The sequence below is a fragment of the Ictidomys tridecemlineatus genome, chromosome 11 (genome assembly GCF_052094955.1).
Source record: "Ictidomys tridecemlineatus isolate mIctTri1 chromosome 11, mIctTri1.hap1, whole genome shotgun sequence".
Lineage (NCBI taxonomy): Eukaryota > Metazoa > Chordata > Mammalia > Rodentia > Sciuridae > Ictidomys > Ictidomys tridecemlineatus.
In genome coordinates this window covers 128,139,834-128,157,076 of record NC_135487.1, presented here as the reverse complement: position 1 = coordinate 128,157,076, position 17,243 = coordinate 128,139,834, and the positions used below count along the sequence as shown (strand labels likewise).

At 36.0% G+C, this 17,243-nt stretch overlaps 1 protein-coding gene and 1 pseudogene across 1 annotated transcript in view; both read right to left on the bottom strand.

Annotated features, from left to right (window-relative positions):
- Nup210l (nucleoporin 210 like) overlaps positions 1–17,243 on the bottom strand; it is a 118,772-nt gene that overhangs the window by 75,288 nt on the left and 26,241 nt on the right. The window contains exons 11-14 of the mRNA XM_078027512.1: positions 12,000–12,137; positions 9,428–9,583; positions 4,915–5,113; positions 1,956–2,101 (exon numbers count right to left, since the gene is read on the bottom strand). Coding sequence (XP_077883638.1) covers positions 1,956–2,101; positions 4,915–5,113; positions 9,428–9,583; positions 12,000–12,137 — 639 coding nt within the window. The remainder of the gene's footprint in view (positions 1–1,955; positions 2,102–4,914; positions 5,114–9,427; positions 9,584–11,999; positions 12,138–17,243) is intronic.
- Positions 7,476–8,070, bottom strand: LOC144368497 (small ribosomal subunit protein eS24 pseudogene; annotated as a pseudogene).

The window sequence follows — 17,243 nt, the reverse complement described above, 5'->3', positions numbered from 1 at the left end:
GGTCATGCCTCTTTAGACAGTTTTTTAAGTGAAATACAATTTATCTAATATATACATCTCCAACCCTTTTTTGTTTTATTTTGAGACAGAGTCTTGCTCAGAACCTACGTGAGCCCCTGGGATTACAAGTGCGTACCATCATGCCTGGTAAGTGCAGGTTATTCTTGTATGATGCACAAGTGTCTACAACACTGACCAAATCATAAAATGAAGTAGAGTGTTGATACAATTTTCTAAAAGTGTAATCAAACCAAATTTTATTATTTCATTTCAGAACTAGTCAATCATATTTATTATTGAATATCATTGGAATTAAATATTTCTGCCAAGCACAGTGAAGCATGCCTGTAATCCCAGCAACTCTGGAGGCTGAGGCAGGAGGATCACAAGTTCAAGGCCAGCCTCAACAATTTAGTGAGGTCCTAAGCAACTTAGTGAGACCCTGTCTCAAAGTAAAAACTAAAATAAAGACTGGAGATGTAGCCAAGTGGTAAAGGTTTTAATTCCCAATGACAACAATAAATAAATAAATAAATACATAGAAGTTTTTAAAACATTATTTCTATCTGTAATGGCAGCATTTTCTTAAATAAGGTATATACAATTTAAAAAGTATCCGCTGATGGCCTACTGGGAACACAATAATAGAAATCCAAACTGCTTCACAGTTTGGGAAAACAGCTTTGGAGTAGGTGATGAGTATTACAAAAAGTTACAACACAGGGTAGGAATATACCTGTGTCCTAGAGTGCTGACCTAGCATGCATGAGGCCCTGTATTTAATTCCCAGTACATACAAAACAAAACAAAAAAACCCTACACTGCAGAGTGTTATATAAACTTTTTATAGAGGAAATTAATGAAAGAATGAACTTAGAGGCTTCATGGAAAGTTTTTCTAAGAAAGAAAAGTAGAGATGATTTCTTTTTCTTAGATGCATAGTCCAAAATTAATCAGACCAACTGAACTGAGCTGGAAGTAAAAGAACAATTGAAAACGATACCATGTTCTGAAACAAAGATAGAATGCAGACATAGACACATATATATTTTTTCAGTGCTAGAGACTGAGCTCAGAGCCTTACACATGCTAGATAAATGCTTTACCTCCTAAGTTAAATTCCCAGCTCCAAGATACGTATGTTTTTATATACTCTCTTTTGGCAGGTAAAGGGAAAGAAGCACAAGTAAAGCATTTGGTGGAAAAAGAAAATCATCATCTTCCTTTCCTTTAAGGATGGTTTATATTCAGAGGAGATCATTTATAGACAATAAATATGAAAAAAGTCTAATGAGAAAAGTAAGGAAATTATAATAAGCCATAGCTAGGCACTTCCACTGAATTTGGCAAGTAAGATGATTCTTCTGCTAGGGAACCAATGAAATGTACTCAAATCCTCAATGTACTCAGATGTTTAATACATATACTGCACAATGCGCAAAGAGGCCAACTGTGAACAAACAAGTTATCTTTCTTTTTGTCTTTTTATTTTCTTTTCTCCCTCTTTTTTTTTTAATCCTTTTTCTTTATTTGTTACTGGGGGTTGAACTCAGGGCCACTCCACCACTGAACTACATTCATCCTAGCTTTTTTTATGTTTTCTTTTGAAACAGGGTGTCAACTTAAAAATATTCCTGAATATTTTAATTCATGAAGCATAAGGTAGAAGCATGAGGAGTAAATTCCCCAAAATTCAGGTTTGATGAGAGAATTTACATATAAAAACAAAATAGTAGGGCTGTAATTCAGTGGTAAAGCACTTGCCTAGCATGTGCCAGGCCCTGGGTTTGATCCTTAACATTACACACACACACACACACACACAGTGGTAAATAAAAGAATACAGATATCACCACTGATCCTTAGTGAATACAGATGACTAGGTAGTCCCTAAGTATAGAGTTGGGTCCATGGAAAGAAATTGAATGACAGTACCTTACTATGAAATATCTTACCTTTAAGGGCTCATAAGCAGCAAATGTGGCACTGCTCTCCAAATACTCTTCATATTCAGTCACACTCACTATTACCAGAGTATGGCCTAAAGATTTGGCTGCTATATGTGTACTAGAACAGTGCATTGGTCCAGGTCTTTGAATACCTTTGAATCAAAAAATAATTATTTCAGTAGGGTAATAATTAATCTGTTCTCCAGGATATTAAGCTACAGAAATATAAGAATTCTAACACATTAAAAATACCAGGCTGGGGGGGTGCTGGGGTTGTGGCTCAGTGGTAGAGCACTCGCCTAGCACGTGTGAGGCCCTAGGTTCGATTCTCAGCACCACATAAAAATAAATAAATAAAATAAAGGTATTGTGTCCAACTACAACTAAAAAATAATTTTTTTTTTTAAAAAAAGGGCTGGGGTTGTGGCTCAGTGGTAGAACACTTGCCTCACATTTCTTATCCTACATAAGAGATAATTCATTATCTGAAGGTGAGAGGAAGCACTGCGAACAGAGGAGAAAGATGTAATTAGTACTACATACCAATAAGGAAAAAAGAAGTCTAAGCTGATGCCACTCTTACAGATGTACTGTGAGAATTAAATACATGAGTTAATACATCGAATCCCTGGGCTCAATCCTCAGCACCACATAAAAATAAATAAGTGAAATAAGGGTATTGTGTCAACTACAACTAAAATACAAATATTAAAAAAAAATACTGGGCTGGGGCTGGGGCTCAGTGGGGCTGGGGTTGTGACTCAGTGGTAGAGCACTTGCCTAGCATGTGTGAGGAACTGGGTTCGATTCTCAGCACCATGTATAAATAAATGAACAAAATAAAGATCCATAAACAACTAAAAAATAAAAAATAAAAACCCACCATCTTGGGCTAGGGTGTAGCTCAATGGTACTGTGCTTGCCTCACATGCACAAGGCCCTGAGTTCAATCTCCAGCACCACACACACACACACACACACACACACACACACACACACACACCAAACAGGTGCAATGACATGCACTTGTAATTTCAGCTAACTGGGGAGGCTGAGGTGAAAGGATCACTTGCATCCAGTTCAAGTTCAGCTTAAGCAATAAAGCAAGACCCTGTCTCAAAAAAAAAAATGTACCTTTTTTATTTTTTCTTTTTTGGGACTGGGGATTAAAACCAGGACCCCTGCACTTGTTATACAAGCACTCTACCACTTAGCAACATTGCCAGCCAAATAATCAAGTTGATATAAAAATCTATTTCTTCTATTAACAGACATATATTACGTAAGACAAAATTCAATCTACAGTGAGGATATACATGTGAGCAAAGATCCTTACCTCCTGACCTTAAGTATTACCAGAAAGTGTTAAATATGATAGAGATTTAGAAGCCAGGAAGGTGGTAAAAAGATTTATTCATTTATTTTTATTTTTAGTTATTTATTTATTTATTTTTTAATATTTATTTTTTAGTTTTCGGCGGACACAACATCTTTGTTTGTATGTGGTGCTGAGGATCTAACCCAGGCCGCACGCATGCCAGGGGATCGCGCTACCGCTTGAGCCACATCCCTAGCCCCTTCATTTATTTTTAAATATTTACTTTTTAGTCAGGGGTGGACCCAATATCTTTATTTTATTTTTATGTGGTGCTGAGGATCTAACCCAGTTCCTCACACATGCTAGGTGAGTGGACTACCTCTGATGCACAACCCCAGCCCTAAAAAAAAAGATTTAAATAAAGTATTTCAAGTTGAGAAATAGCTTGAACAAAGAAATATAAATTAGACATGAATGAGTATGAGGGAGATATAAGAGAAAATTTAACCAAAGTAGTTGATTTAGCTAGAACCATTTGTACTGTCAGGAAAAGGCAGATTTAGCTAGACCATTTGTACTGTCATGTTATACTGTAGAGGGCTATGAAGACTAAACTAAAAGGATTTCTGCTCTATTCTATTGGCAAAGATAATCCTCTAAAATTTTTTGAACAGAAAAAGTAATATTGAAGTTGAGCTGCACAAAGATTGATCTGGTAGCCATGATTACCCGTTGAAGGATATTGGTGTATCCTACATAAGAGATAACTCATTATCTGAAAGTTAGAGGAGGCACTGCAAACAGAGGAGAGAAATACTATATAGGGAATACATACCAATAAGGAAAAAAAAGTCCAAGCTGATGCCACTCATATAGATGTACTGTGAGAATTAAATGAGTTAATACATGAAAGTATTCAGAACAGAGCCTGGTAAATAGTAGATGCTAAAAAATGTTAGAGGTTACTGCTATCATATTGATTAAAGAAACAATGGGGATGAGGATCAACTATGATGCTCAATAGCAAGAAAGAATACTGACCTTTATGAATAGATTGTTCTTATTTTCCTTTTTATTACAAAGATTTTTTTCCTTTTTTGAATAAACTTAAAAAATATAGACATTAAATGGCACTATACTTCTCTTAGAAATAAACATGGTATATATATTAAAGAAATAAGAAAAGAGCTTGACACTAGATAGAGAATATCTTATTAGAAGCTGAAAACTGATATTGTCCAGCCACTATGTTATTAAATTTATGTATCCTTGTTTCTAAATCTATATGTAGATCAATGCCTACTTCAAGGCAATTGATAAAACAATTAAAAATATTATAAGAAAGGAATTGTAAACTGGGTACGGTAGTGCACACCTGTAATCCCAGCAGCTCAGAAGGCTGGGGCCGGAGGATCTGAGTTTAAAGCCAGCCTCATCAATTTAGAGAGGCCCTAAGCAACTTAGAGAGATTCTGTCTCTAATTAAATAAAATATAAAAAGGACTGGGGATGTGGCTCACTGGTTAAGCACTCTGGAATAAAAAAAAATGGAATTGTATGAATTTAGACTCTAGTAATTTCTAAATTGATGCCTGCTACCCTCAATTCTAGGATATAGGAAGGAGAAATTTAAAAGGACTACTCTTACCTTCTTTGAGAAGAGTGAAGACTCCTTGCTTATCCATGTTTAAATCCAAGGATAAATGAGAGCAATCTGTGAATGCCACTATCTCTTTGGTCTCCTTATTTACATGATACATTGCAATGGGGATTTCTATAATCTGGCCAATCTCCACATCAGCATGAAATGGTAACAGTTCCATTTTGTTCAGTTTTAGGACATATATCTGAAGGAAAAACAATTTACATTTTAGAAAATTCTTAGAAAAAAGGGAATCATTCCTTAAATATTTAAATATACACACAAGCTAGGAATGACGGAGCATACAACTGTAACCCAGCAATTTAGGAAGCTGAGACAGGAGGATCACAAGTTTGAGATCAGCCTCAGCAACTTACCAAGACCCTAAGCAACTTAGTAAGAACCTATTTCAAAATAAAAAAATTAAAAGGTCTGGGGATATTGCTCAATGGTTATGTATCTCCAGGCACCAAAAATTTAAAAATAAAATAAATGCACACACATATGAACATGTGGTGTGTGTGTGTGTGTATGTATATGTGTGTATATATATATATATATTTATATATGCATATGTACGTATATATACATATATATATAAACATATATATATATATATATATATATATATATATATATATATATATATATATATCACAACAACTCTCTCTCTCTTTTTTTTTTCTTTTGATGCTGGGGATTGAACCCAGGGCCTTGTGCATGCCTGGCAGACCCTCTACCACTAAGCCACATCCCTAGTCCCCAGCATATATAATAACTTACTATATAGCATTGACATTTTATTATGTATAAGTAATCTAGAGATGATTTAAAACACACAAGAGGATGTGCATATATATGCATATTATATGCAAATACAATGCCATTTTATACAAAAGACTTGAGCATCCTCAGATTATGGAGTCTGAGGGGTCCAAGAACCAATCCCCTGTAGACACTGAGGAATGACTGCATGCTATTTTACATACACACATAAATACACACAGTAGGTGCTAAACATCTCTCTCTTCATCCCTCAATCAATGAATGTCTTCAAAACATTTAACACTATACAGCAGGGGCCTGGCAAATTTGGCCAGAACACAACCTGCTTTTGTACACAACCTGATTTTGTATAGTAAGCTAAAAAATAGTTTTAAAGATTTGTAAACAAAAACAACAAAGCCAAGCTCAGTGGCACGTGCCTGTAATCCCACCAGTTTGGGAGGTGAGACAGGAGAATCACGAGTTCAAAGCTAGCCCTAAGCAACTTAGATAAGTGCTGTCTCTAAATAAAATATAAAAAAGGGCTGGGGATGTGGCTCAGTAGTTAAATGCCCCTAGGTTCAATCCCCGGTACCACCACCACCACCACCAACAACAACGAAGAATATGAGACAGAGAGTGTATGTAGGCTTCAAAGACTAATGTATCTAGTGCTTTTACAGAAAAAGATTGCTAACTTCTGACTTAAAGCATGGCCTCTTCCTTTCTTTTCTGAGGGGGTGGTGGTACTGGAGATGAACCCAGGGCCTTGCCTATCCCAAGTCTGCCACTGAGCTCTACCCCAGCTTCATCCTCTTTCTTGATATTATTATTTATTGGTACCAGGGATTGAATCCAGGTGCTCTTTATCACTGAGCCACATCCCCAACCCTTTTTATATTTTGAGACAGAGTCTTACTAAATTGCTTAGGGCCTTGCTAATTGCTAAAGCTGATTTTTGAACTTGAGATTTTTCTGCCTCAGACTCCTAAACCACTGGGATTACAGGTATACGCCACCACCTGCCTGGTTTATTATTTATTTTGAGACAGGATCTTGCTAAATTGCTTAGGAGTTTGCTAAATTGTTGAGGCTGGTTTTAAACCTGCGATCCTTCCGCCTCAGCATCCATAGCCGCTGGGATTATAGGCATGTACCACCATGCTCTGCTCTTGCTATCTTTTTTATTTGGTAGCGGGGATTGAACTCGGGGGTACCACATCCTCAACCCTATTTTGTACTTTATTTAGAGACAGGGTCTCACTGAGTTACTTAGTGCCTTGAAGTTGCTGAGGCTGGCTTTGAACTTGAGATCCTTCTGTCTCAGCCTCCCAAACTGCTGGGATTACCTGGCTCTTGCTATCTTTTTAAAACAATATATTTTATTTTGTCATTTTTGTTGCTTTCTATGTTTCTTCTGCCAGTTCCTCTTCCTCTATGTTCCTTGAAGTGACTCTTGTATTACACAGAATCCCAAAGCTTCAATGACTAATCGTATGCTGATAACTCTCCAGCCTTAAACTGTCAGTTGAACTTCAGATTCCTATTTCCAATTATAAACATCTATCTGGATGCTCCACAGGTGAGTTAAATTTATCCACAACTACCCATAGCCTTCTTCTTTTCTTGTACAAGAAAAGAACAGTACTGTTTAAATGAGAATGTTTACCTCAGTGCTTGGCATATATTCAGTGCTTAATGTTAGCTATTTTTGTTATAATTACCATAAATATGATCATTAACTGGCCTTCATAAAGTAGCTTTATTTCTCTTTTTTCTAAAGATTTTTAAAAATATTTCTTTTTATTTATTTTTTGTTTGTTTTTTGTTTTAAGGTTTTATAGTTTATTAATCCTCACGAAAAAGTGGCATAATCACCGCAGATAAAGTCATTGCAGAATCTTCACTCCTTTGGCTGTTATCCAATCTCCAGCTCACTGCTAGACACTTCATTTCTTTTTGCCAGCACCAACATTGGCCTTCGCAGTCTCCCTGACTTTCTTCATTCTGTTCTTGTGTTCCTTTTGCTGTTTTCTTGAGGTCGTCTTCTTTTCATACAGGCCATGTCTTGCCAGTCTATGTTTGGGTTCATTTTTCTTTGCATAATCCAAGGAATCATAAATCATGCCAAAGCCAGTTGTCTTGCCACCTCCAAAATGGGTTCTGAATCCAAACACAAAGATGACATCTGGTGTGGTCTTGTACATTTTGGCTAATTTTTCTCGAATTTCTGTCTTAGGTACTGTTGCTTTCCCAGGGTGAAGAATGTCAATGACCATTTGTTTCCGCTGAAGCAGTCGGTTGGTCATGAACTTCCTGGTCCGCATAGTTACTGTGTCATTCATGATGGCGGTAGACATTCAGACACCCAGGGAGGAAAAGGGCTAAAATATTTCTTTTTAGTTGCAGATGGACACAATACCTTTTTGTGGTGCTGGCTATTGTACCTAGGGCCTCATGCATACTATGCAAGGGCTCAACCATGAGCTACATCTCCAGCTCTTAGATGTTAGCTTCTCTAAGATAGGGATGATATGCTATGTATTTTTGAATGTTCTATGATACCTAGTATGGTGTCATGTACCTAAAGATGCTCAATAAATAATTACCAAGTAATGGCAAAATGCTAGGTCCTGCCGGGGAAAGCAGCATACATTTAAAATGGGAGAAAATAGAAAAATGGTAACAATAAATAGTAAATGATATGGGGGTTAGGGATGTAGTTCAATGGTAGAGTGCTTGCCTAGCACATATGAGGCACTGTGTTCAATCCTCAGCACTGCATAAAAATAAGTAAATAAAACAAAGGTATTGTATCCGTCTACAACTAATAAAAAATTTTTTTTTAAGTTTTCAGTCTTTTAGAAACAGATTAACAAACCAAAATATGAGTTTAGAAATAAAGCTACTTGTGGCTGGGGTTAAAGCTCAGTGGCAGAGTGCTTGCCTCGCACATGTGAGGCATGGGGTTCAATCTTCAGCACCACATAAAAAATAAATTAATTAAGTAAAGTAAAGATATTGTGTCTATCTTTTTTTAATATTTATTTTATAGTTGGACACAATATCATCTTTATTTTACTTATTTATTTTTATGTGGTGCTGAGGATTGAACCCAGGGCCTCTTTCGTGCTAGGCAAGCACTCAACCACTGAGCCATAACCCCAGCTGTATTATGTGTATCTTACAAAACTCTTTAAGGGCTGGGATTGTAGCTCGGTGGTAGAATGGTCGCCTTGAATGCAAACCTCGAAGGCACCAGCTTTGATCCTCAGCACCACATAAAAATTTAAAAAATAAAGGTATTGTGTCCATCTACAACTTAAAAAAATTTTTAAAAATCTTTTTAAAAAAAGAGAAATAAAGCTACTTTATGAAGGCCAGTTAATGATTATAATTTATGGTAATTGTAAAAAAATAGCTAACATTAAGCACTGAATATATGCCAAGTACTGAGGTAAACATTCTCATTTAATTCTCACATGTATTGTTCAATTATTGAACTAACTATTTATTTATTTAACTTTTTATCTCCATGAGAAAGCAAGCACGTGTTAAATAAGTGGCTACTAAGACATGCAAAATTTAACCCAGGTTCAGAAATATTTAAGGAATATGTTCTTGTAGACTGAATTTGAACAATAGTTTTAAATAGCAAAGTTGAATTAGAAATATTTTCAAACATGTTACTGTACTTAAATTTAGACAAAGTGTCTCAGAAGTGACCAGAAGGTTTCTTTGTAAAGTCACTTACCTTAATTTCCCCATACCGAAAGGGATTTTGTACATCTCGGGCCAAAACAGTACTGTTCCCTCTGACCTGACCTGCAGTCACCACCCCTTTGGTGGTTACCATGGCCACTGTTTCATTAGAAGAGGTCCAGGTGAAGTTGCCACTACCACCCTCTACCTGTGAATAAGCACAACCTTACATTTAATTGTTATAGGAGTAAAAATAGAATTTAAGAGAAAAATGTAAAACTCAATTGATGGAATAAAGTTTAGGAAATAATAAAACTAATAACTATCTCTGAACACATTAAGAACTGTCCTGCTATATAATAAAGTAGCTAAATGGGCAAGAATAACACTACAGGGAGGCTCAGAGATAGTAGTGTCATGAAACATTAAAAAAGGACACACAAGGGGAGCTGGGGCTGGGGCTCAGTGGTACAGTGCTTACCTAGCACGTGTGAGGCACTGGGGTAGATTATCAGCACCACATATAAATAAAATAAATGTCCGCTGACAACTAAAAATTATAAATTAAAAAACAAAATGACACAAGGGCCCATCAAAAGATGAATGAACAAAGACAATGTGGTATGTATACTCAATGGAGTTTTACTCAGCCATAAAGAAGAATGAAATTATGGTATTTGTTGGTAAATGGATGGAAATGAAGACCATCATGATAAGTGAAACAAAATCAACGATCAAATGTTTTTTCTTAAATGTAAAGTTAGATCAAAATAAAGGAAAAAGAAAAAACAGGTAGGGAAGAGTCCCATGAAAATAGAAGAGCAACCAGTATATCAGAGGAAGGGGACTAAAGGAGTCAGAGGAGGGACAGGAAGAAGGAAGAACAGTGAAATGAATCTAATCAAACTTTCCTGTGTACAGATACATCACAGTGAATTTCACCTTTATGTATATCCACAATGCACTATTTTTCAAAAAGCTATAAATAAGAAAATCAGTAGGATAAAGGAATGACAGCTCGAAATACTTGCACACTTCTGTAATCCCAGTGGCTCAGGAGGCTGAGGCAGGAACATTGCAAATCCAAAGCTAGCCTCAGCAATTTAGCAAGGCCCTCAGCAACTTCTGAGACTGTGTTTCAAAATAATAAGTAAACAAGGGCTGTAGATGTAGCTTAGTAGTTAAGCATTCCTGAGTTCAATCCCTGGTACCATAAAATAAAAAGAATTTAAAAAGGAGCTAGGCGTGGTGGCACACACCTGTAATCCCAGCTACTTGGGAGGCTGAGGCAGGAGGATTGCAAGTTTGAGGCCAACTTCAGAACCTCAGCAATGTAAAGATGCCCTAACCAACTTAGTGAGACTCTGCCTTAAAATAAATAAAATTTAAAAAGGATTTGGGATGTATCTCTGTGGTAAAATACTTCTGGGTTCAATCCTAGTACCAAAAAAAAAAAAAAAAAAAAAAGGAAAGAGAATGGGGGAGGGACAAGAGGAGGGAAAGAGGAAGTTCTGAGGAGGCTTAGTGGGAGAGTGCTTGCCCAGCACGTGTGAGGCACTTGGGTTCGATCCTTAGTATCACATAAAAATAAAATAAAGGTATTATGTCCATCTACTAATATATATATATATATATATATATATATATATATATAAAGTTATAAAGTTTTGTCAACTTGTGTTCTTCTTTAAATTTATTTTTATTAGTTCATTATAGATATATGTGATATTGGGGTTCATTTTGACATAATTATGAAAGCATGTAATTTAATTGCTCCAATTCAGTCTTCAGTACTTCCTCCTTTTATATATATAAAAGAAGAACACAAGGGAAGTTGATAAAACTTTATAAAACTTGCAAAGAAAGGATATATGGATGAGAGTCAAAAAGCATATCAAGTCTTATTATAGATGATGATATCCAAGGGCATGATTTGGTGGTTGGTGGTCATCAAAGACTAAATTATAGTATTAAGATTGTGGGGGTTGGGGATGTGGCTCAAGCGGTAGCGCGCTCGCCTGGCATGCGTTCCACCCAGGTTCAATCCTCAGCACCACATACCAACAAAGATGTTGTGTCCACCGAGAACTAAAAAATAAATATTAAAAAAAAAAAAAAGATTGTGGGGCCGGGTACAGTGGCACACACCTATAATCCCAGCAGCTCAGGAGGCAGAGGCAGGAGGATCGTGAGTTCAAAGCCATCCTCAGAACCTTAGTGAGGCACTTAGCAACTCAGCAAGACTCTGGCTCTAATAAAAAAGTGCTGGGGGGGGCTGGGTGCATACTAATTGAACCCAGTGCCTCATGCATTCTAAGTGCTCTTGCCTAGCATGCATGAGGCATTGGGTTCGATTCTCAGCACCACATAAAGATATTGTGTCCACCTAAAACTAAAAAATAAATATTAAAAAAAAGTGCTGGGAATGTGGCTCAGTGGTTGAGTGCCCCTGGATTCAACTGAAAGAAAGAAAGAAAAGAAAAGAAAAGAAAGGAAGGAAGAAAGAAAGAAAGATTGATTGTTAGGGGAAATGAAATATAACATTAACCAAATTTCAATTAAGTTAATCTATCAGAGAAGCTGACTTATCTCTTTCTGATTTCTTATGTTATAATATACGATACCTGTACTTTATAACGATACAACATGCCCAGAGGATGATGAGGAAATGCCAAAAAGTTAGGTGTAAGCTTGATGGGAAAATAAATCTTCACTTCTTGCTGGTGTTTTATTATACATTTTACAGGATGAATATTGTTATTCTATAGCAACAAAAAAGGGAAGCAAAATACATTTTATAAAAATTGTTCTCATGATACATTCATATATACTGAAAACTCAGCAAAATGCTGTGATAATGAAGTATTCAACAATCTTCTACCTTTAAAAGAAACAAATATTCATTAATGAAGCACAGCTACCATAGCTCACTTATAATGGGCGGGATCTTACTGGACCTAAAGTAAATACTACAATTAGAAAACATAGTTTAAATTTTTCTAAAATAAAAAGATTAACAGACATAGAAAGGGAACTGTAGTTCAGAACGAAAGATCCTTGGACATCCATCAATTAATTTCATAAGCTGCAAAGGCAAAAGAACTTTACAAACCACTCAGAAGAAAAGAGAACATTTAAAAGTGCTGGGATGACTCTGTACAGCCAGAAGTTGTATTCTGTTTGTGTACAATGTGTCAAAATGCATTTTGCTGTCATGTATAACTAATTAGAATAAATTTTTAAAAGTGCTGGGGTATGGCATTCTCTTTATATTTAAAAGCAAGCACAGGAGACTGTGGCTGTAGCTCATCGGTAGAGTGAGCATGTGTAAGGCCCTGGGTTCGATCCTCAGCACCACATAAAAATAAAATAAAGGTATTTTGCCTACCTACAACTAAAATACACACACACAAGCATAGAGTTTTGGGGAAATCTATACAGGTAAAATGTAGTCCTCACACAATTATAATGACATTTTCTCTATGAAGGCAAAACTAATCAATCAATTTATATACCTATCAATCAACTTTTTACCAAACTTTTGAGAAGCCCTAAAATATTTTATCAACAGTTTCATATCTGTAATGATGGCCCTGATATTGTCTACATTCTCACAAGGTAGCTGAATCATAAACTGAAATAAATCTTTCAGTTGATAATCACAAGTTCAAAGGCAGCCTTAACAACTTCTCGAGGCCTTAAGCAATTTAGACCGTCTCTAAATAGAAATTTAAAAAAATAATAAAAAAGGCTGGGATATGGCTCAATAGTTAAGCATCCTTGGGTTCAACCCCCAGTATAAAATAGAAAGAAAGAAAAAAAATTACTGCAGGATATAGGTATAAATCTTCAATTGTATCTGTCTTGGCACACAGTAAAATGTAGACATGAATAAGAGATAAAAGTAGAGGTAAGACTATAAACCAGGATAAAGAAGATGTGGCTAGAACAGGATGAAACCTAAAGTGAACTAGATGAAATAAGGAAAAAATGTTAAAAGAATTTAAAGTTTTAAAATGCAATAAAGGGGTCTGGGGTTGTGGCTCAGTGGTAGAGCACTTGTCTAGCATATGGGAGGCACTGGATTCAATTTTCAGCACCACATATAAATAAGTAAATAAGTAAATAAAATAAAGGTCCATGAACAACTAATAAAGATATATTTTTTTTAAAATGCAATAAAGGGCTGGGAGTACAGCTCAATGGCAGAACAAGCCCCATGCAAGGCCCTGAGTTCAATCCCCAGTACCAAACAAAACCCAAAAGACAAATCAAACAAAACCCCTAAAATGCAATAAAACAGTGAAGAATAGAATTATGTGGAAAGCTGCTGAATGCTTAATGTGGAAGAAAATTTAGGAAACTCTTTCGGAATGTTTTGGAAAAGCATACAGGTTGGAATGTTTGGAAAAGCATAGAGGGGCTGGGGTTGTGGCTCAGTGGCAGAACGCTTGCCTGGCATGTGTGAGGCGCTGGGTTTGATTCTCAACACCATGTATCAATAAATAAAATAAAGGGCTGGGGAGGTGGCTCAAGCGGTATCGCGCTCGCCCGGCATGCGTGCGGCCCGGTTCAATCCTCAGCACCACATACAAACAAGGATTTGTGTCCGCCAAAAACTAAAAAATAAATATTAAAAAATTCTCTCTCTCTCTCTCTCTCTCTCTCTCTCTCAATAAAAAATAAATAAATAAAATAAAGGTCCATTGACAACTAAAAAAATAGACAACAGAGAACCAAAGATTCAAAATCTAGATAACTGATTGTCCTTTTTTTTTTTTTTTGTAGTTATAGATGGACAGAATACCTTTACTTTATTTTTATGTGGTGCTAAGAATGGAACCCAGTGCCTCACAGGTGCTAGGCAAACACTCTATCACTGATCTACAGCCCCAACCCTCGGTTGTTCTTAATAGATGTGCTTCAGTATCACTGACTTTTTTTTGTGCGCTTATGGGAATGCATGTGTTTTATTGGGGATTGAACCCAGGGGTGCTTTACCACTAAGATACATCACTAGCCCTTTTGTTTTTATTTTGAGACAGGAGCTTGCTAAATTGTTGAGGATGACCTCAAACTTGTGACCTTCTTGATTTAGCCTTCCAAGTTGCTGGGATTACAGGCTTGTGCCATGATGCCCACCTAGGTATCACTAACTTCTAAGTCACTTTCCACAATTTATTTTTAAGTGTTGGGACCTGAACCAGGACCTTGCACGTACAAAGCAGCTCTACCACTGAGCTATATCCCTAGCCATAAGTTTTGATATGTGATAATTTTCAATGGTGCTTCATTATGATTTACTCTTTAACATATGTATTATCTAGGTATACATACTTTGTAATTACGTATTTGGGGCACGGTGGCATGCACCTGTAATCCCAGATACTTGGGAGGTTAAGGCAGGAAGATCTCAAGTTTGAGGCCAGCCTCAGCAACTTAATGAAGCCCTAAACAACTTAGTGAAACCCTGTCTCAAAATAAAAACTAAAAAGGGCTGGGGATGTGGCTCAGTGGTTAAGCTACCCTGGATTCAATCTCTGGTACCAAAAATAAATAAATGGAAACTAAACTTGTGGTTACTAAATGATCCAACAATTTCACTCTTGGGCATTTATTCCAGAGAAATGAAAACTTGCATTCACACTGAAATATGTATAAGAATATTCCCATTGGGAGTTCATAACCCACTTCAATCTAATGTATGAAATATGATATGTCAAGAGCTTTGTAATGTTGTGAACAACCAATAAAAAAGAATATTCCCACATAGTATCTATTATTAAAACATGAAATAATAATACATGCAACAATTTGCATGGATCTTAAGTGCATTATACTTAGTTAAAAAAAAATAAAAGCCAGTCTGGGCTGGGATTATAGCTCAGTGGTAGAGCACTTGCCTGGCATGTGTGAGGCATGCATTTGATCCTCAGCACCACCTAAACATAAATAAATAACAAATAAAGGTATTATGTCCATCTACAACTAAAAAATACAAAAAAAGAAAAAAGCAAATCTTAGTAGCTTAGGGGTAGGGTGCTTGTATAGTTAATATGTGCAAGGTCCTGGGTTCAATCCTCAGGGAAAAAAAATCTGAATTTCAAAATTTAACAGGTGGTAAAACTTTAGTTATATGCCATCCTCAAGACAACAAAACTATAAACTACATATTGTAGGGGATGGGGAAAAGGCTGGATTAGGTGTGGCTGTCAGAGGATAAGGGATTTCCTCTATAACAAGGGAACAGTTCTATATCATGATGATAGGAGCAGGTGTATGAATCTGGAGCGAAATTGTATAGAACCACACATACACCACAAAAATGAGTGTATGTACGAACTAACATCTCAAATCTAACTAAAAATATTGTACCAATGTTAATTTTCTGGATTTCACTTTGTACTAAGGTTATTTTAGATGTCATTGGGAGAACTAAGTAGAGTTCAAGGGATACTCTAGACTATATAAATATATATTTTAAACAGTTTTATTGACATATAATTCACATGCCAATACAATTCACCCATTTAAAGGGTATTATTTAGAGGCTTTAGAATATTCAGTTTTGCATCATCACAATCAATTTTAGAATATTTTGATTACCTCAAAAAGAAATTCCATACCTCTTAGCTATCACCCACCAAGCTCTCCATTCCTTCTAGCTCTGCTAACAACCATTAATCTACCTTGTCTCCAGAGATTTGCCCATTCAATCTTTCATGTAAATGAACTCACACAACACATGATCTTTTGTAAGTGACTTTTTCTCACCTGGAATAATGTTTTTAAGAATTATCTGGGTTGTACCATGTATCAGTACTTTGTTACTTTTTATTTCTGAATAATATTCCATTGAATTGACAGATCATGTTTATTTATCCATTCATTCAGTCAGTGGTTTCTGCTTTCTGATTATTATGAATGCTGTTGCTATGAATACTCATGTACCAGTTTTAGGGTAAACATATGTCTCTTGTATATATACATAGGAATAGAATTGCTGGATGACATTGAAACTCTATGTTCAGACTTCTAATGAATTGCTATGTGTTTTCCAAAGTGGTTGCACTATTTTACATATCTTTCAACATTGAATAGGGTTCTAATTTCTCTACATGTTCACCATCACTTATTATCGTCTTTTTATCTATCTTTTTTATTTTAGCCATTCTAGTGGGTGTGAAGTGGTATATCATGGTGGCTCTTGATTTGCATTTTTAATTACTAATATGCTAGCTTTTTTGGTGCTGTCAAAATACCTGAGAAAAACAAAGGAGAAAGGATTTATTTTGACTCATGGTTTTAGAGGCCCCATGGTTATGAACTTGTGGTAAGGCAGAATATCATGCATGGCATGGAGCACATAGTAGAGCAGATCTGCTTATCTCATGGCAGTCAGGAAGCAGAGAGAGTTGGAGGAAAGGGCCAGGGACAAAATATACCCATTAAGAACACCCTCCCAGTGACCTACCTCCTCCAATGAGGCTCCACCTCCTAATATTGTCACATACTGGTGATCAATCCTTTTGCACATGGCCTTTAGGGGAAATTTTAGATCCAACTATACAAACTAATCATCTTGAACATCTTTTCATGAGCTTATTGGATATTTGTACATCATCTTATCCCAAGTGCTATTTTTGTAACTTCAGAATAAAAATAATAACTTCAAAATAAAAAGTTTTAAAAAGTTATTAATGATACCTATATTTCTAAATGGTTAAGTGCTCCAATATATTCAATAAAAATTTCAGGGCTAAGAATGTAGCTCAGTGGTAAAGCACTTACTTTGCATGTGTAGGGCCCTAGCATCGCCATGAAAGAAAAAAAAAAAAAACTCTTTCAAATTTTCAGATAAATTCATA